The sequence below is a fragment of the Saccopteryx bilineata genome, chromosome 8 (genome assembly GCF_036850765.1).
Source record: "Saccopteryx bilineata isolate mSacBil1 chromosome 8, mSacBil1_pri_phased_curated, whole genome shotgun sequence".
In the NCBI taxonomy this organism is placed as follows: Eukaryota; Metazoa; Chordata; class Mammalia; order Chiroptera; family Emballonuridae; genus Saccopteryx; species Saccopteryx bilineata.
In genome coordinates this window covers 67,734,415-67,758,318 of record NC_089497.1, presented here as the reverse complement: position 1 = coordinate 67,758,318, position 23,904 = coordinate 67,734,415, and the positions used below count along the sequence as shown (strand labels likewise).

The window sequence follows — 23,904 nt, the reverse complement described above, 5'->3', positions numbered from 1 at the left end:
CACCTTGTTGGATTGTGTGCCCTTCCTAAAATAGCCATTTCTTCTATCCTCTTAATTTCTCTCCTATAGATGACTAGGATCAGCAAGTTTATGACCTCAGTGACCAAGGTACATAAACGAAGACTTACCTATTATAGTCAATAAGACATATTGTATATAATATTCTTTGTCTGTTTTATAACTCAGTTGTAGAAAGAGAAAATGATTCTCTTCCCTGAGATCTGAGAATCTCCTGAGTGTGAAATGAAGATCATGAATTATTTTCAATATTGTAAAAAGTCTAAGAGAAAGAATATATTTGCCACTGACAGGGCTTCACAGTCCATTATTACTTAAAAGGTGTATTTGCTTGAGGAAAGTTATTCTTTCACTAAGGAACATTGGCAGCTCAAAACTTAAGCTTGCTGGAGCAAAGGTTAGCTTGGAGATCTTCCAGGAGCCTTTTGTGGGGGTGCTTTCTAATCTAACATGCTGAGTCATGTGACCCCAACCTCCATCTTCTGAGACCTCCTTGGGTCTCTTCTGAACACTGGGCTGCATCTCTCCCCACTGCTTTGTGAAATGCAGGCATGAGAATTCATCCTTAAAAATTATTCCAAAGTCCTTTGAAGACACAAAGTATGGAGAGCCAGGAGCCTGAAGAGAAAGGAAATCAAAGCAATTCATGAAGAACAAAGAACATGAAAAAGAACAAGGAAACAAAAGCGTGTGGATGGATGGAGGCCTGAGGTAAAATATGGGGTACACATTTGAAGGAAACAAAAAGGAAAGGTCATTTAAGAGAGAGAAAAAGTTATGTGTCAGAAACTGCAAGCAAACAATGGAATTTTATGACAAGATTGACAGAAACAATTTCTTCTTAGTAGGCTGAAAAGACTTTAAGGATCAATGAAGGAAACTTGTAGTCAGTGCATGGCTAAAAGAGGTAGAGAGATAAGAAGGATAAAACTGTGTTTAAAAATGGGTAAGGATTTAAACAATCAAAGAATCATAGGGTCTTCCAGAGGCTTGATTTTAGAGAGACAAGGGCTAATATTATTACAGGATTGAAACAGGGCCAACATTATAACAGTGCTGATCTCTGATAGTGAGATTTTGACTTATCTCCCCTCTCCCACTGTAGTTTAAAATGTTCTACCATGAATTTGGATTACTTTTATAATCCGGAGAAGACTATAAGCAGGAAGAAACGGAAGGAGGGGCATCTGGAGCAGAGAGCACACAGTAGGATGAGTGGGAAGAAGAACTCTGGTGGCAAGAGCTGCCCGGGGGGTCTCACAATGAAGCTGATGCTGGAATGATGAAGCCACGGGACTTGGCTGAGGAAGGATGTAGACCAGAAGCAGGATATCTCTCCAAGGTCCATTCCAGTCTTCTTTTTAACTCTAGGGGTTTGACGCATAATGAGGTTGCAACGTTTTATTTTCCAGGAACTCAAAATCCCTTCTAATGCTCTTCTGAACATTCCCTTCCCCATTAGCATGCTTTTATTCCATCTTCTCTGGGATCCCTGTGGCTGGGTTGATGGGCTGAGCTTCTGGCCGGTTCCCATCTTCATTACTTCAAACTCTGAAAGACCCTGCCTGCCTAAGCTGAGAAGGTTTCCATGATTCCAGAAGAGGCCAAGGTGCTTGAAGATCTCTTCTCTAACTTAAAAGTGTGCAATATTGCAGGTGGATACCCAGGCAGAATAAGAGAATGCCTCTAGTTGAAGCTGGAGAGCCATGGATTCTCTCCTGCCACTTACTAACTGGGTGAACTTTGTCAAGCTTCTCAACCTGTAAAGTCTTTGGTTTCTCTCTCTTTCTCTCTCTCTAGTGAGAGAGAGAGAGAGACAGACAGGAAGGGAGAGAGATGAGAAGCATCAACTCATAATTGCATCACTTTAGTTGCTCATTGATTGCTTCTCATACATGTCTTGACCAGGGGGCTTAAGCCAAGCCAGTGACCCCTTGCTCAAACCAGCGACCTTGAGCTTCATGCCAGCTGCCTTTGGGCTTAAGCCAGTGACCATGGGATCATGTGCATGATCCCACGCTCAAGCCAGTGACCCATGCTTGAGCTGAATAAGCCGCCTGTGATCAAGCTGGAGAACTTGAGGTTTTGAACTTGGGACTTCAGTGTCTCAGGTAGACACTCTATCCACTGAACCACCACTGGTCAAGTGCTTTCTCTCTTTTTAGAAACAATGGCACTTGGTTGAATTGGAGTAGCTAAAGGTATCTCCCAACCTGAAAGTAATCAGATTCATTATTTATTAAGCTTCTTTACATGCACGTGGCTGTGCTAAATGTTAGTTTTCAACTTTATGATTCTCATAGGTAGGGCCCATTTCATGCTATGGATTAAATATCCCTAGCATGTGCCCAGAAAACTCCCTTTTGTAAAAATTTTAAAACTTTAAAAGAAATTGAGATGAACTTCACATAACACAACATCAACCACTTTAAAGTTATAATTCAGTGGCATTTAGGACTTTTACTCACACTGTCTTTTTAAAGTGTTAGAATAACACACTTATTTGGGTTGGTTCCATTTTGTTGTAATAAGAAAATGCAGCACTGTCCCTCTGTGCTTATCCTCTTGTGAGCTCACGTACAGCACATTCTCTAGGTCTAGGCTGCGAGGAACCTGCTCGACCATCTGGTTCACAAAATCATTTTCAGTTCAGGATATAATGCCAAACAAAGTGGTTTGCCATGTCCGTCCCTCCGGCCACGTCCAGTCCCCACTTCTCCACCTCCTCACCGTGACGGAGGGGTGTTCGCCAAGTGCCGCAGAGCAGCCCAAAGGAGCGAACTAGCTCTAGCAGCATCACGTGGAGAGATCTCAAGAACGTAATGGTGAGCCTAAAAGGCTAGTGGCAGAGTGTCCACGTACTGCGGCCGAACTCGGGTCTATCTGTAATATTTTTCTTCTTGGTTAAAAAATACTTGAAGGAGTAAAATCAAATATTGACAAATATCAATTCTAAGTGAGGGGAAATGGGAATATTTGACATACTACTGTTCTCAAGGCTGTGCAGTATGTTTTATTTTTAAAGTCCTCAGTTGAAGGGGGTGAACTAATGTGTAGTGATTTCCAAAATATACTGGGTAACAGATTATTTTTGAGCAGCTTCCAAATTAGGACTCAGTTTTCCCCGGGGCCGAAGTTCACGTTACTGGAGCTGGCTCACCTTCCCTTGTGAACATTGTTTTAAAGCAGATGAAATATCAAGGAATTTTGGAAGTTTTTATTTTTAGCCAGTAAAATAAAAAAATTTCCACAGCATGTAAAATAAGTGCTCGAGTTGAAGCATGCCTAGTTTGCTCCACCTAAATATGATCACATCTAAAAACTTCAGCAAGGCTATTCTGGGCCTGGGGTGCGGAGGTGACTCACTGCGTCCCTCCCTCGCCCCATTCCCCCCCCCCCCCCCCGTTTATTTCAGGTGAAATCAGATTAAAACGAACATCAAGCGCGGCTTTGGAAGGGAAGAGAAGTCAGAGACTCTGAGAGAGCCTGAGAGACTGCCTTAGTCTGGGGATGATGAGAGTCACGTGGCCGACACACTGGCTTCTTAATTATAGTCAGCCATGATTTACCGAGCGCCCAGTTCCCGGGAGCTGTGCTAGTTTCCACAGGTCTTTCTCGGCTACCGCGAAGGAAGCATTTAGAGTGAGCATTTGCAATATTTTTTAATGTTCTCTTTTTGATAATTGTAAAAACCTTACGCCTGCTTTTAATGTTATCTGAAATGTTAACATAAATAACACTATGAAAATAAAAGCAGGTCCTATATTCTCCAATCCAGGCTGAGAAGCTCTGCTCTAGACCGGAGTGCCAGGACTGCCCTGCCGCGCCCTGGTTTTGGGCAAAGCTGTGTTTGAAGCCTGACCTGACCGCTTATATGCTGTGGCCTTCAGGTGAGCTTCTCGCCTTCTCTCGGTTTCTGCCCCCTTTTCTGTAAAGGTGATTTTGACACCAGCCACCAGGGGCTGCTTTGCAGATTCTGTGAGGCACTTAGCACCATTGCCAGTTACTTAAAGACAAAAACAACCCCTGAAAATTTTACACTGAATTATAGCCTTGGGAAGTAGGCTTAACCCCCTTTGCCCCATTTTATAGATAAGAATACTGAGGCCCAGACACAGTTTAGCAAGTTGCTTCACCTAATTGCAGAAGAGGGCTAACCGCAGGTCTTGGGTGCCCAGACCAGGCCCCTTTCACTGTGCCAGCCCTGGCTTTTGGTCTGCACGTGAGCAGTGGATCTGGAGTCACCTTCTCCACTGTCCAGAATGATCTGGCTCTCTTGGCCCCGGCCCCCTGGATCCATTTTTCTTAGTACTCATTAAGTAAGTACTTCATTACCTCTTCTGTGTTCTTATGTGTCAGCTGGGCTGTAACCTTAATTTCAGAGGAGACCACCTCCTAGTCTTTCTCAACAAGCCACTAGCTTCAGAGAGACAGGCTGAATTTCAAGTAAGAGCCTTTTAATGGAGACTTTCCCTGTATAATCTCATTTTAGCTCCAAGTTTTACCATCCAATTTTTTTTACCAGTACCTGCCCCCCACATAAAGAATATGAATAGACTATCCTATCTGTTTCCCCAAACCCTACACCTTTGTACCCTTTCTCAAATTGCTGAACATCTCAGCTTCAGTTTCCTCACTCGTGAAGCGAGGACAGTAATATTTACCCTGCATGTTCTGTGGGTCAAAATAAAATGAGGCTTTGGCTGGGTGGCTCAGTGGATAAAGTATCATCCTGGAGTACCAAGGCTGTGGGTTTGAAACCTGGTCAGGGCACATATGGGAACCAGTCAATGAGTATACAACTACATGGAACAGCTAAATGGAACAAAGATTTGATGCTCTCCTCTCTCTCTCAATCTCCCTCCCCCACTCTTCTCTTTGTCTCTCAAATCAATGGAAACATTAAAACTAAACTAAAATAAAATGAGATGCTACGTAGGAAAATCTTTTGCAAACTTTGAGGCAGTTTTCCTCTCTGACCTGACCTCAGCTATTGTCCACCCTGAACCTATTCTTTCCTCAAATGAGCAGAAGGACTGTTTCTTCTGTTCTGAAAGCATTTCCCAGCAGACCTACCCGGCTGCCTCAGTTGTGAGGGAACCAAACAGTCCCACATTCAGTAAAGGAGACAAGCAGTGCATCAGTGCTGAAGAATTCAGAGTTTCTAGCACTGGCTAGGTACAACTCTATTTATTGACTTCTAAGTTAAACTCATTCCAGAGTACCTAGAATCTTCTCTCTTACCAGTTTTTAGCAATGAAATCTCAGTTAAGTTACTTAATGTATCTGAGCCTCAGCTTCTTCATTTAAAAAATGTGATAGGACTTGCCTCATTTGGTTATTGTGTCAAATGAGGACACATTATGGTAGGCAGACAAAGTGTGTGACTTTTTTACTTTTCTCTCCCTTCTGTTTACCCCTCGAAACCTCTGGGCCTCCTACTTGTTTTTTCATGAAATGGGGATAGTAATACTTGGCCTACGTAGCCCACAGGGCTGTTGTGTGACTGTGAAATAGGCTGTGGTGGGGCTTTGAAAGGGTGACGTGCAGTATAAATACCAGTCTGGGGTTATTCTTGGCATTGCTGGCCTTGAACTGATGGGTGTAGTGGTCCTCACAGGCCTGAGCTGTTGTGTGCCATGGCCACATTTAGAAAGTCACTTAACAAAGAGGTGTGCTCTTCCTGAGGCCCTGGATGCTCTCACCTCTGCAGCCTCCTCACACCTGCTGCTCACATGCCTCACCCTCCTGTCTCTCTTTTCCCTTCTGGATCACAGGCACAGGACCATCCACTCAGTGCTTTCTATGTGCAGAAATGGTGCCCGCCCCAACCATCTTGCTAGCTGTCAGGAACTGCTAGTCACATGACACCCCACCCTGTAGTCCCATGAATAAATACTAAAAAGACTTCATAGTGAGGAGATGAGGAAAACAGGAAGCCACCCCTAAAAGCCACCTGCCCCACCAGAGGCCACCAGCATTTTAGCAACCAGGCCACCAGCCTGCTCTGCCTTGAGGAAGAGCTGCTACATCTTGGACCCAGAGGAGGCGGAGACGGAGGCAGGAGCAGGAGTTGAATAGGGAGGGCAGGCCACAGAGGCAGGGGACCGAGCTGCTCTATTCTGGGCACAGTTTCAAGGCCAGCTGCAGGGAGAACAAGCAGTCGCTGTGTGCCTGCAGCTGGCAGTGGTTAGGCTGGGCTGTCCCTCACTCAGGGTATATTTAAAGAGACCCCACTATATGGTCATGCCAGCAGGAAAAATGCACTCTCTAGTAGCCACGCCCAGTCTCTAGGCCAGCACTCTCCTTCACTGCGGCTTCCAGGCAATGGATTTACTATCAACAGAGGATGGCTGGCTCTTCCCCCTTTTCCAGGTGTGGGTGGTGCCACCTGGGGAAACAAGCAGAGCTCCAGAGCTGCTGGCCTCTCTGCTCTCTAACTGAGCTGGCTAAAAGTTCAGGGGATTAGCAGGGTCGGCTCCTCCTACCCTGGGGTTGGTAACCCAGCAACCAACTGGGAGAGGCAGACAGATGAGTCAAATTTGAGCACTGAATCTCTGGTTTTGTGTTTTGTTTGTGAGTGCAGACTCCCTTCCGGCTGGGAGTGGTGGGGCTTTCCCACACTGCTTCAGGCAAAATGCTCCTTCTAACAGGGATCCCGGGCTCCACTCGACTGCTAATGCAGGCTCAAGGACAAGCTGGTGGGCCAGGAGGAGCCCATCCTGGCTGAACTCTCTGACTTGTCCTTCACCAGTGAAAATAAGACAGGCCTCCCATGGGAAGGTGGGGTGGTAGCTGAGGACTCTGGGTGAGGGAACCTCTGGGTCGGTGGTGCTGCAGAACAGACACCAAGTGGGTGTGCAGTTTGGGCTGTTAGGTGGCCAGAGACCAAGGAGACCTTCTCAGCGCAGTGAGGACTTCACCAGGGCCATCCCACGGAAGTGAGGTGAATGGGTGGGAATGCGCAGCTTATCAACCCAGGAAGGGGAGCCAACAGCAAACTGTCTGAAGCCAGCAGGGCTCCAAGTGCCTGAAGAGTCGGTAAAACATGAGTGCACCAATAGAATCAGCTACATAATTTGAAGGACCTAGTTCAAAATGAAAACGCAAGGCTCTTTGTTAAAATTATCAAGAAGTTCAAGATGGTGACAGAGCAGTATTAAACAGACGACCCTTCTGAGCGACTACACAGGTTGCACACATACAAAGCGAACACTGAACGCCTATGAGTCAGGTCCTTGGAGCAGCCATGAAGGCTAAGGGGGCTGAGCTAGGGGATATCTGGTCACCTCTGGCCTTAATTCCCTCTCCCCTCCGCTGCCCTGCAGCTGCCAGGTCCCAGACTTTTACTCGGCATTGCTTCTACCCCAGCAGTGGTTCCTCTCCCCGTGCTGGCAGCAGCTAAGTCTTCACCTCTTTGCAAAGGGGGAGTTGTGGGGCCACAGTGGGAAGAGGGCTGAAGGCAGGACTGGACTGTAGTCCTGGATCCTGTGGGCCATTAGGTCCCAGAGCCCCAAGCACTCCCTGGACAGGCCAGGAAAGGCCAGTGCAGCTATTGGAGCTTCCTCTGAGTGAGGCTGCAGAACATGGAGGCACAACATATGGACTACACTCTGGATCAACAGTTAAGGACCCAAGGAGACACGTCCTGAGGATATGTGTGATAGTTCAGGAGCAGAACTAAGGTCTGGGAAGCTTTCTCCCCACTTGGGGACTTACCTCCAACTCTATGTGGTCCTGGAGTTTCTTGCAGGTGGCTGCAAAGGTCTCCGAGGTGCCAAATTCGAAGTACCACAGTTTGTTCTTCATCCTGGATCACAAAGCAGAGACGTGGCTCAATATTCTGTATTTGAGATGGCCTTAAACAATAGGTAGATTACTGGGGCTGGGAGGCCCAAGCCCCCAGCATCCCTTACCTTCTTTTTATAGCACTTGTTAATCACATGATCAAGGATGCATTTTTTTTTTAAACCAACTGTTAATGCTACAAACTTAGAAAAACTCAATTATTCCTTAGACATTTGATCTCTGAACTTCCCGGTCAAAGGAGGTAAAATGCCTGTTTGCCTCTGGATCTGGATCAAGGGAAGCGTTCTATGAAAATCAACCGGTGGTGGCATGTGACAGCATGCTCTGCTCACTGTCTTTTCCACTATTAATGCAGAGTCCTCCCCTGGGTATAGTTGGGGTACAAAGGAAAGATCAGACAGCCTTTTGAGACTTGAGGGATGTACGGTTTTGGGACAGTGGAAGGATAGCCTCACAATAAGCCAGCTAAAACATATGCTACTTTGTTTACTGGGGAAGCAGAGTAAAGAGAATTAGACACAAATCTGTGGGCATGGTGGAAAGAGAAAAAAAAAGAGTGAGTTGTTTTGTAGCAATTGTTTTCCCCACTTCTTTCTCAATTGTATTTGCTTAGGCCAATATTTGCTTCAAAGTAGAAGCTCAGCAAGGTTTTTCAACATTTGCCCTAGTAGGGAAACAACAAACCAACAAACAAAGTCAGATGGTATATCTTAACTCTTGGTTGTTTTGATCAGATGGTCTCACCAGGAAGTATTTCTGAAGGTATTCCATTCCTTCCACCCCAACTGTTGTCTCACTAGCAGGGGCTGGCTCAGAGAGGAGACACCTGTCCAGTTTATAAGCTGGCAGATTTTGCTAAGGAAGGATTAAACAAAATCACATTCTTCTTGGCACATTCTTCAGTACAGAGGAAGCTACCTTGTGTGTGTTGCTGATCCTCCATGCTCAGATTTGTGAATCAAGAGGAGAAGCGCGTTCTCCAGAGGGAAGAAGGCCCTTCTTTCTTCCTAGTACTCCTTAGGCCAGGGGTCCCCAAACTATGTCCCGCGGGCCACATGCGGCCCCCTGAGGCCATTTATCTGGCCCCTGCTGCACTTCCGGAAGGGGCACCTCTTTCATTGGTGGTCAGTGAGAGGAGCATAGTTCCCATTGAAATACTGGTCAGTTTGTTGATTTAAATTTACTTGTTCTTTATTTTAAATATTGTATTTGTTCCCGTTTTCTTTTTTACTTTAAAATAAGATATGTGCAGTGTGCATAAGGATTTGTTCATAGTTTTTTTTATAGTCTGGCCCTCTAATGGTCTGAGGGACAGTGAACTGGCCCCCTGTGTAAAAAGTTTGGGAACCCCTGCCTTAGGCCATAAAGGATGACTTGGCAGAATAGCAAACATACCTTTTCTCTCTACATTTCTCAAAAAGTCCATCTAAACTTGAAGATGAGACTATATTCTTCTATCACTTGAAGACTTCTAACACCTAGTTGATTGGGAAGTAGCTTTTCTGACTCTCAGCTTGCATGAAAAGGAATGATAAAATCATGAAGGAAATAAGAATATGCAAGATTTGGGGAGTCATGCCTCTTGAAGAAAGTTAGGAGAACTGGATGTACTTTAAGTAGAACAATGCTTTTCACCCAGTGTGCTGTCACAGGTATGCCTGAGATCCCAACCTCCTTAGCCTTCAGAGCAGCCAGGCTGGTGGCCAGGCAGGTGGCGTCACAGCAGGCATTCTTATCTATATGCCAAACAAATGCTTTTGTTTTCTGTACATGTCGTGATGTGAAAAAATGTTGGGAAACACTATTCTAGATCACTGATTTCTGCATGCACAGTAATGTGAATACAAGTCAACTGGGAATTTCATTAAAATGCAAATTGTGATTTAGTAATTCAGGATTTGGGCCTACAAATTCCTTGTTTTCTAACAAGCTGCTGATGCTGGTCCAGGGACCACACTTGGACTTGTGAGCATCTGGAGACTACCTTTGTGGGGGGTTTTTTTGTTTTGTTTTTTTTACAGAGACAGAGAGAGAGTCAGAGAGAGGAATAGATAGAGACAGATAGACATGAACCGAGAGAGATGAGAAGCATCAATCATCAGTTTTTCATTGTGACACCTTAGTTGTTCATTGATTGCTTTCTTGTATGTGCCTTGATTGTGGGCCTTCAGCAGACTGAGTAACCCCTTGCTCAAGCCAGCGACCTTGGGTCTGAGCTGGTGAGCTTTGCTCAAACCAGATGAGCCTGCACTCAAGCTGGTGACCTCGGGGGTCTTGAACTTGGGTCCTCCGCATCCCAGTCTGACGCTCCAGTCCCAGGTGGCTCCACTGTGCCACCACCTGGTCAGGCGACCTTTGTGGTTCTGAAACATTAGTTTTCATAAGAGTTACCTGAAGAATGTGAATAAAATGCTGCTTCCTGGGCTCCAATCTGCAGAAAATCTATGTGATAGTGTGGAACGGGGTCCAGAAACATGCATTTTTATGCGTGCCCAGGGGAGCACTATACAGATAGCCAGTGTGTTGTCACGACTTTGATAAACATTGCTCTAGATCCCAATGAAATGACTACTAAGGAAAAGGACAGACTGATTAAACCTGAACGACAGAATTTCTCAGGGAGGATAGAATGAGGGTCAGTGCCTTTCATAGACAATGATGGCAAAAGACCCAGAAACAGGAAAAACACAGTTTATGATAAATGTCAAGGTTGAGCATGCCTCTCCTACAGCGAGAGCATCTCTGTAGCCAGGAGAACTGCTTTGTGATTCCATTTTCAAATATCACTGCAAGTCTGAATCATGACTTTTGAAAGCTTTGGCCAGGAGATTTAGAGTTTTAATAAAAATTTCCGGAAGCCACAAGCTATTTTTGTCCAAAAGTGGCTCTCCTGATGATCTAATAAGGTTGAGAGGTCATGGTTAGGTCAGTATCAAAGACTGACTGAAAGGATCAAACAGACTACTCGTCCATTGCCACTTAGATGCCCATCGCTGGCTGTGTCACCTTTGGCAAGTTGTTAAGCCTCAGTTTACTCATCTGTAAAATGGAGATAGTAAAAAGATATGCTGCAAAGCATAGTTGGGAAGATTAAATAAGGCGATTGCAAAGTACTTCATGTAATGCTCAACAAGAATGTTAGCTACTTTTTAGTTATTATTTTAATGTCTTGAGTTGGCATATTTGGCTAACATAGTAAGGCAAAAATGACAGATCAGGTTGGGTAGCGACATACATTATACATTCAAGTTTTTATGGGACAGTAAACACGTGAGGATATTTGTCAGGTCATGTGTTTTGTCTTTTGATTGAAAACATATGTTCTCCACATGTCTAATCTAATAGATTTTTCCAGAATCTCAGACCACACTCTAATCCTTAGTTACTTATCTTGACCAGTCACACAATTGTCCAAAGATACTGATTGAGACTGTGTCTCTGAGAAAGTGTACGTGTGGTATAAGATAAACTGTTTATCAATTCAAGAATCATTCATTGTGCCAGGACTAGAGGGGGGTGTATTGGGGAGAATGAAGAACAAAACAAAGCCCTCCATGAGCCAGATGCCTGAGAAGGACAGACAAGGAAACAGACCATGGTGCTGTGGTTAAGTGCTAAGCACTGGGAGTAGCTAGGAGGTAACAGCCTATTCTTAGTGGGGCCAGGGGCAATTAGAGAAAGGATCCTAGGCAGGCAATGCTGGGCTTGAGTTCTGAAAGATGTGGAAGGAAACAGAGCAGGTGAAGAGCATTGCAGGCAGAGGAAGAAGCCCAAGCAATGGCACAGGGCAAGAGAGAACACAAACTTCGTGGAGGGGACCTGGAACTCAAAGTGGCAGTAGAGGGGCATGGCCAGGTAAGGCTGGAAAGGCAGACAGGAGCAAGATTGTAAAGGTTAGGGATGCCATACTTTGGTGTTTAGGCTTATTTTAAAATATACAGTGTATTGTGGATCACCTTTAAGTGGGGTTAGTGGTGAAAGGGGTGGCAGTAGTGAGCCGATCAGATTTGTGCTTTTCAGAGAACACTGTCGCACGTGTGGAGAGTGGATCAGGATGGGGTGGGTATCGACTGGAGACCTAGAGAATAGTTTGGTGGTGGTATAGATATCCATCACAAACAGGGGTGGTAACCATAGAGTTCAGGAGAAGAGAATGGATTCATTCGCAAGCTGAAATTTAGGAGGTGGAATTCGTTAGACTGGTTGCCTGTAAGGAGTGAGGGAGGAAGAGAAGTCCAAGTGGCACACCCAAGTTTTTGTCTTATATAGCATGATAGATGGCAAGTGCCATTCACTGAGAGGGAGGCACAAATGATCAATTCTCCAGTGGCAGCCCTCTTTGTAATTGAAAGACAGCAGCACTTTTGTTTCTGCCCATCCATCCATCCATCCATCCATCCATCCATCCATCCATCCATAGACATATATTGAGTCCTACTACGAGCCAGGCACTGAGGAGGGCCTGGAGATAAGTGATGAATAAGAGAGGTAGCATCTCTGTTCTTGTAGTCCTCACATACTTTTAATAGCTTCACCAAGATGCTAACATTTAACCTCTGACCCACAAGAGACGAGGTGTTCAAAATATAAGAGTTCTTATTTCTGTTTTAACTCCAGCAAGTTTTAGTTAGAAGTGAATGCTTTCTAGTCCCATGGCCTTTTGGTTTTGCACTCTGCTAAACAGGTTGCATATGCTGTCTCTTTCAGTTCTCAGAAGAACCCTATGAGGTAGGTAGTCACTGAAAATAAGGAAACTAAGACTTGGGAAGGTAAGTAACTTACCTAAGATAGCAAAGTAAGTAAGTGCAGAGGGGTCATCCAACCCAGACTGTCTGATCCCAGAGCTGTGCTTTGCTATCCTGCAACCCTGACTTACCTTGCTTTTGCATATTGTGTGGTGTGGTGGTGTGTGCTCTTGTTGCACTTACTAGATTGCTGTAGTTCTCCTTCACCAGGCTGTTAAGTGCATGCACTTGGGCACTAGGGTGTTAGTGGTTGCATCACATCCTAGGAAATGCTGATTGATGAAGAGTGTCAGGCCCTCCCAGCTCCCAGTGGCCGAGGGAGTTCCAGAGGAGTTTGTATGGCATTTGTCACAGGAGTCTCCTGGTCTTGAATTTATGCAGTCTGAGAGGGTCCTGGAGACCAGAACTGAACCCTGGCAAAGCCATAAGTTCCCAGGACACCCTGCACCTTTCCTTTTCTCAGAAATGGGACAGAGGCAGTGTGTCCTTGAACTAGCCCAAACCAAGTGGAACAGAAAAAGCTGGGAGACACACTTAAATTGCTTTTCAGGCAGCTCCCCATACAGGGTCAATATGGACCATTTTAGCTAGTCATTAAAACAGAGTGCAGTGTGGCCTAATATGAAGACCCAGAACACAGAATGGAATCAGGGATCCCTGGGTTCAAATTCGGACTCTGCCTTTTATAAGCCATGTGACTTTGAGCAACTTTTTACTTTTCTGAGCTTCTTTACCCATAAAATGAGCTGGTACTTAGCATAGTGTTAAAATGTTGAATGAGACATGTAAAATCATATGGAACAGATCTTGGTCTATAGAAGGTCCACATCCCCTATACATATTAAAAGTTCATTGACTGAATGTTACTGATGCCTTGTCAATAATCAAAGTACTCCCTTCCTAATAATGGTCACTTACCTGGTTACTAAGAAAAATAGCTACTAGCCTTTATTTGATTTGTTTTTTTTTTTTTTTTTTCATTTTTCTGAAGCTGGAAACAGGGAGAGACAGACAGACAGACTCCCGCATGCGCCCGACCGGGATCCACCCGGCACGCCCACCAGGGGGCGATGCTCTGCCCATCCTGGGCGTCGCCATGTTGCGACCAGAGCCACTCTAGCGCCTAGGGCAGAGGCCACAGAGCCATCCCCAGCGCCCGGGCCATCTTTGCTCCAATGGAGCCTTGGCTGCGGGAGGGGACGAGAGAGACAGAGAGGAAAGCGCGGCGGAGGGGTGGAGAAGCAAATGGGCGCTTCTCCTGTGTGCCCTGGCCGGGAATTGAACCCGGGTCCTCCGCACGCTAGGCCGACGCTCTACCGCTGAGCCAACCGGCCAGGGCTTATTTGAAATGATATCAAGGGGGATTATTTGGTTGTCTCTGTTCTAGCCATCAAAATTGTTGAACATACAAAAGCAGGAGTCATGGGGGTAGAAATGGAGAAGAAAAGACACTCTAATTGGGATAAAGGCTGATCAGGTGAGGTGGCTCCCAGAACCCTACATGACTGAGGTTAGCCATCAATGGTGGGCTCTGAACTGGTGGTTGGCTTTAGACCAAGTGATATAAGAGGGGATAAGACAGAGCTTCTCTTTGTATATGTTGGGGTGTTGTTGCCAAGGTCTCCACTGGCAGGCTTAGCTGAGGTGGGTTCCCTGGGGGTTACTGGCTGCCCCCTTTCTCAGCTGCTAGGAGATTAGGAAGGAAACCAAACTCCCAGTCTACTGCCATTGCATTCCAAGGCACCACAGAGCAGTTCTGGATTCTTCTATGCTGTGCTGTCTATGCTCTGAGAGCAGATCTGTATAGTCTGGGAGTGCTGACAGGTTATTAGTTGATCAAAAAGTACAGAAAGTCTCTTGTCATGGAGACTTTGGCTTTTTGGTTTTGCATTCTGCTAAACATTTTGCATATATTATCTCTTTCCAGTCTCAGAAGAACCCTATTAGTAGGTACTGTTGCTGCAAATAAGGAAATCCACAGATTGAAGTGAATTCCCCTTTGCCTCATCTTTTTTCTTTACCAGCTCCAGCAATGATGCCTTTCCAAAGCCTTTGGAAAAAGCCTCTAGGCATGCGATGAACCATAATTTGAGGTGGGGGAACACAGCCCTCCACCTGCTCCCTCCCCTGCCCTTCTCCCTGCCAACCAGAAGGCATGAATGCCAGCGTCCCTTCTTCTCTCTGGAAGATGTCTCCCAGCCACTTTCCTCTTAGCCCTTGCTGGAGGTCTGCTGTTGCTGCATGAGGCACTAGTTTTTGTTTCTTTCTTCTTCAGCTGGACAGGAACATGGCACTGGGAATCTGAGAGGCGAGGGGTCATGACCAGCTCTGCCACTTACTGGCTAGTCAGGTTATTCAAGTGCTTTGAACCTTCATTTCTTCCTCTACCAAATGGGAATATTATTCTCTGCCCAGCAAAGCCGTGAAGCTTGTGGCAAGTGCAGAGCACCAAGCAGGTGTTTCAAGCATGGTAATGCTCACTCACTGTTCTTTCTTGTTGCTAGGAGATGCCGTCACTGGAGACTCATTCCGCAGTGGCTGTAGGGGCGGAAGCAGGAGTAGTGTGGGGGTCTATCTCAGGCAGCCAATATTTTTTGAAGAAAATAAAACTAACAATGTTTTAATGACTTCTGGAATGCTTTTTCTGCATCTCTCTTCCTGAGTTTTCTTTGGTCCACCATTTCTTTCCTTCTCATAATCACCTTTCAGCTGGAGATGACTAATCCTTAACCAGTTGTCCGGCTGGTTTCCAGGTCCCCGCAACTCCTAGGTTCACTGTCAGGCTCTAAACTCTCACAGTCAACCCATCCTTGAGGTAGAAGACCCTCCTCTGTGCTCCCAGCCACTCTGAGTCACACAGAAGAGTGGGAAACAGCAGCAGTGACACTGGGGGTGGACTATTTCTGGGTTTTCTTCATTTCCCTTGCTTTATAAGAAAATAACATCGATTGCATACCAGTTAGTTGAGTCTTTTCATTTGGCAGATGAGGGAAAAATTAGACTAATTTAAAATGTTCTTTTATATTTGTTAGCAATTTAGGGCTAGATTCAGTCATCCTCCTGACAGCCTATGAATAGTCCGTTTTCTAGGATGGCCACGAGGGAAACCGAGCTAGCTGCTGGGCATTTCACCAGCAAAGGCAGTGAGCTTCTGATGGCCCCTTTCTGATAATCTGGGAAGTTTTAAGGGCAACAGACTTTTGAAGTCATCAAAACATGAAAACATTTCTTTGGGCTTAGAAAGCTACAAAGAGGACATTATAGCTATTTCTAGAAATAGGGGCCCTTAAAGTGAAGGCATTCCTCTTTGTGGTTTGGACTTTGATAATCAGGTTCCTTGAGAGGGTTGTGATTCAGTCAGTGAGGCCTCTGTGTCACAGAGCCCGGGGAAACAGATGTTACCCGCAGGATGGGTCTGTGTTGTCTTGATGTGGTGGTGGCCGTGAAGGGCCAGCCAGCGGGAGTCCCCCATCCAGCCCCAGTTCTCATAAACACTAGCATGTGATACCACGAGAGTTAGTTGGGGCCTCCTGGCCTCAGTTTCCTGATCCTACAATGAAAGGCTCTGAACAACTGAATTCTACAGTTTTCCGAGCTCCCTGAATAATCTGGGTAACACAATACAGGACGGAGGGAGGGCTCATGGGAGCCTCAACTGCCTCCATGGAAATGCCCAGCTATTTCCAGATCTGCCACTTCTAAAAAAAGAAGAAATATGTGTTTTATGTAAAAATCTCCTGGTTATTATTATTAGAGTTGGCAAGTAATTCAACTTTAAAAAAGAATGCTGTATAGGCCCCAAAACGACACATCTGGGGAAAACTATGCCTTGCCTACATTAATTACAAATTTTCATGAGGTTCATCTTAATTAAAAAAACAAAACAAATGATCTCACTTATTACTCTAGAGGGTTTTTTGGGTTATTGGTGGTGTTATTGCTACTACTAGTGAAGACAGTGGTTTAGTGTCAGGTTATTAAGGTAAATAGTAATCTAGCAAAATCAAGCAACTATGACAGCAACGTAAAGGGCAAATGCAACTCAAGTTGAATTATAATCGAATGATGACTGCTAGTAATAATATTGAGAATACTTTATCTGTTAACATTTTACACTTTTGAATCCCAAGTTCTTTTGGAAGTTTAGTAATTGTGTTAACCAAAGGTCAGATCAAAGGTTTAAAAAAGAGGAGGGGAAAGCAGGTGGGCTTGGTTCTAAGGCTAGGATGTCAAGTCTGGGAGGGGCCCATGGCCTTCACTTCACAGGTGCTACAGAGGCCATCTGTGTCACCCACACAGCCAGCTGCCCTGGCCCATCAGAAAGCTTGTCACCACATCTAATCCACCCTGTACACTGTCCCCTGTTCTCACTGCTCATTGGAATGGGCACTTGGTGACCTCAGGCATGGTGCTATGGATGGAAGAATCTTTCCAAGAGGGGGCAGTGGCCCTTTGGCCAGGGAAAGTGAGCCCCCAGCAATCAGGAAGGAGGTTTTAAAGATAGCTTTTTTGGTTCTTGGAGCGTGACTTTTGTGTCAACTGTTCAGGCCAACAGATTTGTCTTGGCTCAGTGTATTTCAGCTTCACAGGGCAAGGTATTCCCTGACTTCTTTTCGTGCTGGGGACAAGACTGGTGTTCATGACACTCAGAAAAGTCTGGGATGCTGAATGAAGGGAAGACTGATAACCAGAGATTAGAAGGGGGTGGGTAGAAACACAGAGAAAAAAAAGAGGGGAGAACTCAAGAAAGGGCTAAAGAAAACAAACAAACAGACAAACAGAAAAGAGAAACCCGCCAAGTATCTATTTTATAGTATAAATATAGAATCCTCTTAATAACTTATGAAGACATGTAAGTCATTTTCATGCGTGAAAAATTACCCATAAAATCAGAGATGCCAGATCATTTGTACTTAAGGGACCTTTGGGGACCCAGGGATTCCCAGCCAGGAGATCACGTTGCCAAGGAATCCTCCAAAGTATAAAAGGAGTCTGAATTGCTGTCAACATCTCTTAATGTGGGACAGTATTTGTGCATTCACTTATTATAAAGACTACATAGGCTGGCCCTGGCTGGTTGGCTCAGTTATAGAGCATTGACCTGATGTGTGGAAGTCCTGGTTTCAATTCTTGGCCAGTGCACACAGGAAAAGAGCTCATCTGCTTCTCTACCCTTCCCCCTCTCCTTTCTCTCTACCTCTCTCTTCCCTTTCCACAGCCAAGGCTCCATTGGAGCAAAGTTGGCTCAGGTGCTGAGTATGGCTCCATGGCCTCTGTCTCAGGTGCTAGAATGGTTCCAGTTGCAACTGAACAACACTCCAGATGGGCAGAGCATCGCCCCCTGGTGGGCATGCCGGGTGGATCCCAGTTGGACGTATGTGGGAGTCTTTCTGCCTCCCTGCTTCTCACTTCAGAAAAATACAAAAAAAAAAAAAAGTGAGTTAATTTTTTTTTGATGTGGAATATAATTAATCAACTACCTCTTAGTAACCAGAGGCACTGATTGAATGGCAAATGGATGTTGTTGAATAATATAAATGGAAAAATTAATTATGACCTAGAACAGCTTTATGGCTGACAGAAATCTTATTCAATATGGCTCCTATAGTGTGTGGGGGTGTGTGAAGGAATGAATAAAAATAGTGCACTCTTTGATAGTATAAGGGTCTCTGAGGAACTGCTACTCCGTACTGGCTCTGGACCAGCTCTGAAGGGTAGTTCTCTTCCAAGCCTAATAGCCTTCCCCTTAAGATACAGAGTAGCATGCTGAGAGCAAGGCTTGATGATGTACTGCCTAGAATTCAGATTCCAGCTCTTGTTGCTATGCACCAGAGGCCTCAGACGGAAGTGGAAAAGTCAGCCCAAGCTACAAGAGCTAGTGACTGCAAAGCTGGACAATTCTCATTCTTGCTTGTTGGTTGGCTTGGCTCGCAACTACTACACCAGCCGTGGCATGGCCCCGAGATCCCAGCTCTAGGTCGGCTGATCGGCTGCTCAGGAACCCGTGGGACTCTTTGCCACAGAGTCTGAGTTCTGGACTCCACTCTTGCCCTGAAGTCACAAAAGGCCAAACCCTCTGGCCTCACATCCAGAACAGCCTCTCTACCCCTTCAAGGGTAAGTCTAGGCTCCGGAGGATCTATTCTCTCCGAACCGTGACCCTTCTCTTCCACACAAGACAGTTTGTGTTTGTTTCTGTGGACTATAGACATATTCTCCCTGGGTAGGCTCTCTCAAATTCTGTCTGGCACCTGACAATGTCTCCTCCTAAGGGCAGGACTCCAGCACAAAGCCTGCCAAAGTCTGAAATCAGATCCTTCCCCAGCGCAGCACCTGGAGACACACATGTGCGCGTGTCGGCACACATGCGGGCCAAAGCAGGGAGCTGCTCTCAGCCTCGCAGCCGCGTCACGCACGCTCACAGGCACTGCCTCTCTGGGGCCACGGGTCTCTGAGGCCCCACAGCCCGGCTGGAGAACTGCCACAGTAATGGGAATGCCACCACATGGTCCTGCCACTTTAGGGGTGACCCTCAGGAGAGACAGCTGGTGAGGCAGCTAAGGTTTTCCTCTCCTGTGGCCCTAATTTCTAGAGTGTTTTTCCAGTTAGTGTCTGTCCTTGACAAGAAAAAATAGCTTTCTTCTCCCATCCAAAAAAGAAAAATAATCTCAGTATTTGGCTGCTTTTAGCAATCCTTTCTTCCTTTGAAGTTTTATTCGTAGAAGGAAAATCTCCTTCAGGCCGACCTGGCTGAGGCTGGAGGGGTCTGAACAGGCTTGCTCCCGTAGTTCTCAGAACACTAAGTCGAACACTGGGGCAAAACAGATGCTGCTCCCAGAGGGAAAGGGGCAGAGGCAGGTGCATCTCTCCGGTTCTCTAGTGGCAGCTCAGCTGCCCTCGAGCTTTTGATTCTGAACTCGGCGTTACCAATATTCACACACCCATCAGCCCAGGGTGGTGGGGACAGCTCCAGCTCAGGTGGGTGAGCACAGCTGATTAGAATGCGAGCCGGAATGCCCAGAGAGGGCAGGCCCCTTCACTGGAATTGAGCTCCCGCTGAGGAAGACCACTTTCTGGGCCCTAACCAAATAAGGCTAGAAACTAGGAACTGTCTGGGCAAGCAGGAGCGAGCCTCAGAAGCAGGCCTGCACCCTCACTTTACTGTAAGTCGCAGGTGGACCCCGGAAGAGAACCAAGCTTTGCCTCCCTCTCCACTCCCTCCTGCCCCAGCACACAACCCAGCTATTGAGAATCACTTACCCGATGATCTGTGTGCTGAAACTGCGCTAACTACTCTACAAACCAAAGCGCCCCCCCCCCCCCATGCAGCCCTCATGTCTACCTTCTGTGGTAGGTACTGTGGTGGTTACTTTGTAGACGTGTTTGAGACTGTTGTTCCTTGGTGAATGCAAAGCTAGATCTGAAAGGTGTTGTGATGTCTGAGGAAAAACAGGCTGAATGAGCCTGTATCTCCTCTCTTTTTCCCACAACCAGCCTTTCTGAGCATGAGGCAGTACTTGAATTATGATAGGTCAGGTTACAAAAGTTCCTTGGTTAAGCCACTTGTTTGTCACTCGGATCACATTTCCCCATAGAAACAATGTTGTATTGATGCAGGTTCCTAGGCTAACCTACAAAAGCCAATTAACCCATTACATATCCAAAGATTAGTTTTGGAGAAAGCTTGGTGGAACTGAAGAAGCATTAGTTAGAAGCCAGAAAGGCTTGGGGTTCAAGCCACAGGCCACTCACTCACTTGCTCGGTGGCCTTGGGCAAGTCATTTAGTCTCCTCTTTAGTTTCTTCATCTTTGAATTGGAATAGTATTTATCTACCTTGCAGGGGTTGTTAGGAATATTAATTGAGAATGTATACATGAGACATATGGTGTACACTCAAATAATGATGCAATAGAACTCCACTGCTCTGTGTAAAACTGGCTTTGTGGCCTCATGGATTTGAGTTCCCACTTGAAATACAAGTGGCATGTCCTTCCTGCTCAATTTGGATTAGAGAATCTTAGCTTTCTTGAACTTACTGGGGAAAAACAGGGCAACTCTTCCACCTAAAGTCCCTGCTGGCCACCCTGGAGTCTGGGCTAGAGTTCCTGTTAGGGTGGGCCGGGACGTGTCAGAAGAAAGTGAGAAAGAGCTGGGGAGGAAGGGAAGTAAGGGACTTAACGTAAGGATGCGTCAGATTCTCTCTTTCTGCTATGGCAACACAACACGATGATCTGGTGACTTCCTCCTGAGTTTCCTGTGCCTTCTGCACCGTCAACCAGGTGGATGTCTCCTGGTCAGAAGTAAATACAGAGTAAATAGTTCCCCCCTCGCTTCCTCTACCTTTTCAGTCATGAAATTGTTAGCGAGGCAAGCCGGCAATTCATTAGATGGGCGGGCAGATGCCTAGATAAACACCCCCTTCCTATTCTTATTTCACTTTCCTCTGCCAGTTTAAAAAAATCTTAAATGAGAAAGCATCAGCCGGAGCCTCACTCTGCCCGAGATGAATGTGGTATACTGTCAGCCAAATTCTTTCTGCTTCACCCTCCTGAAAATCTCATACATATGCTCTCGGCTCCACTTCTGCGCTAACATTTGTGACTTCTTATACTTGTGTGCACCCTCCTAACACCCGTTTCAGTGATTGTGATCATGTTCACACGTCACCTCCCGTGTGGCGTTCTGTATGTGTGCTCTAACCAATTCTCTCTCTGCTGTCTCAGCAGAGGTCATATTTGTTTCCCTTGATGAACATGACCCGTTCCCTTTGTTGCCTCTCTACAGTTGGCCAATGTGTCCCCGCTGTGGCTGTGACCTGCTGCTCCTCCCTCCAGTTCCTCAGGAGAACTGCTTGGTATCTCTTCTGCTGGGACTCCTATTTCTAGCTCACTCCTGCTGCCCATCCGTGGGCTGTGATTTTAGAGTTTCATTTCGATATTCTACTTTATCCCCTTTAAATCTTATTTTATTTTTTATTTTATTTTATTTTTTTAATTTTTTATTCATTTTAGAAAGAAGAGAGAGAGAGAAGGGGGGAGGAGCAGGAAGCATCAACTCCCATATATGCCTTGAGCAGGCAAGCCCAGGGTTTCGAACCGGCGACCTCAGCATTTCCAGGTTGACGCTTTATCCACTGCGCCACCACAAGTCAGGCTAAATTTTAAAGCTCTCCTGTTTGGTCTTCAAGTCTCTGACCACAGATATTTTTCCTGGTTTATGTGACAAGCTCCCGATTCCTCACCAGGGGCCTGTCATTCCAGTGTTGACAGCCATGGTCCAGAAGAACAGTCATTCTCAGATCAGCTACAGATCAGCTAGCTCTGTGTCCCTCCTATGTGCCCATTTCTTCTAAAAGTATGACTCATGGCTGAGGAAGGTACTAAAGCATCACCTCTGTCCCATGTCCCTTAGTTTCCTACACAAGACACCAGAGTCACAGAGATGCTAACCAGGATTCTTCTGGATGTGTTACTTCTACCTACACCTACAGGCAGAAGGGAGATAGTTTATGGTCACAGTTCTATGTGTACTCCTTTTCATTTCTAACACAGGGGGCTCACCAGTGAGAATTCTGCAAAATATTGGTCTCATTAGATGCTCTGGGGCAGCAGGATTGTGTAGTCGAGTACATTTGGGTACTTCATCCTAATTTTGCATGGTCTCAATAGGTCAGAATCTATAGTAAAGGCTCTATAATATCATACAGAAAAAACATATTTAATTTTGGAGTTTCCCAGTGTATTTGATGATTGACTCCCCATCCTCCCTGTGAATTTCCTTTTAACATCTCGTGGAATTCACTTTAACCAATGCTGCTTTAATACAGACACAGAGGGGACCACCTGGATAGCTGCCTCCACATGTCCTTATCAGTCCTCATGACAACCTCCCATCCAAGTACAATACTAACCAGGCCCAGCCCTGCTTAGCTTCCGAGATCAGACGAGATCAGGCACGTTCAGTGTGGTATGGCCGTAGACATGACAACCTCCTTAGCTCTTCTGCTTCCTCTTCCCCAGAAGGTCCAGATCTATCTTCCTTGAGGACAGTCTCATACCTCTATATTTATTCCCTAACAGAGACCGGGCATTTCCTCTTTATTTCCTTGTTATATCTATCTACTACTCAGACTCTGACTTTGCTTTATGCTCTCTTTAACTTTCTGAGTCTCCTTTCTTTCTGGATCACTTTTTTTCCTGGCATCTAGGAACACTTCAACAATACAAATACACTGACCTCTTAAGTTTTCCTCAAGCCCTTCACTCTTTTCTTTGGTAGGAGACCAGTTTACATTTGCAGCACCAATAAGTTGTGACCAAGGTCAAGCAAGAAAAATAATTGGTCCTCATCATATTCCTTATGGTGATAGTTCCTGGGAATCAACATGACAACTTGGAGGCCCACAGACCTTGGGAATGTATTTATTTGACTTGCACAGTCATTTTTAAAATTGGAAGATTTTATATACACACCTGGAGTTCACAGTTCCTCTTGAGAAATCAGATTTGTTAATACTTGGTTGCTTTCCAATTTGGAAACAACTGGCTGGAGTGAGTACTGGCTGCTCCCATTACACAGGACACACGCTCTCCACTTTGCTAGAGTCTCCACCACTCCTTAAAGCCTCACATCCAGAGGTGGATTTTAACGGTGGGTGCACCAGGCACGCACCCTGGGCCCCGACTTCTGAAGGGCCCTGCAAAACCCTAACTTTATACTTTTTTCTAATGACACCAAGTTTGGTTTTATATGTGCAATTTTAACATTAATAGTACATAATATTTTTTTTTTTTTGTATTTTTTCTGAAGCTAGAAACGGGAAGAGACAGACAGACTCCCGCATGTGCCCGACCGGGATCCACCCGGCACGCCCACCAGGGGGCGACGCTCTGCCCCTCCTGGGCGTCGCTCTGTCATGACCAGAGCCACTCTAGGGCCTGGGGCAGAGGCCAAGGAGCCATCCCCAGCGCCAGGGCCATCTTTGCTCCAATGGAGCCTCGGCTGCAGGAGGGGAAGAGAGAGAGGAAGGAGAGGGGGAGGGGTGGAGAAGCAGATGGGCGCTTCTCCTGTGTGCCCTGGCCGGGAATCGAACCCAGGACCCTTGCACGCCAGGCCGACGCTCTACCACTGAGCCAACCGGCCAGGGCCTACATAATATTTTTTATTTATTCAAAATATGGTTAACACATATTTTTATTTTTTCTGTCTCTCTCTTTTTTTTTGTTGTGACACCTTAGTCTTAGTTGTTCATTGATTGCTTTCTCATATGTGCCTTGACTGCGGGCCTTCAGCAGACCGAGTAACCCCTTGCTCGAGCTAGCGATCTTGGGTC

At 45.9% G+C, this 23,904-nt stretch overlaps 1 protein-coding gene across 9 annotated transcripts in view; it reads right to left on the bottom strand.

Moving 5' to 3' along the window:
- The window catches only part of DGKG (diacylglycerol kinase gamma), a 247,568-nt gene that overhangs the window by 76,862 nt on the left and 146,802 nt on the right, over positions 1–23,904 (bottom strand). For all 9 annotated transcript variants that reach the window (XR_010726833.1, XR_010726834.1, XR_010726835.1 and 6 more), the window contains one exon: positions 7,738–7,828. Coding sequence is in view for 6 of the 9 variants with exons in the window: in XM_066241092.1 (XP_066097189.1) it covers positions 7,738–7,828 (91 nt within the window). In the remaining 3 variants the exon portion in view is untranslated. The remainder of the gene's footprint in view (positions 1–7,737; positions 7,829–23,904) is intronic.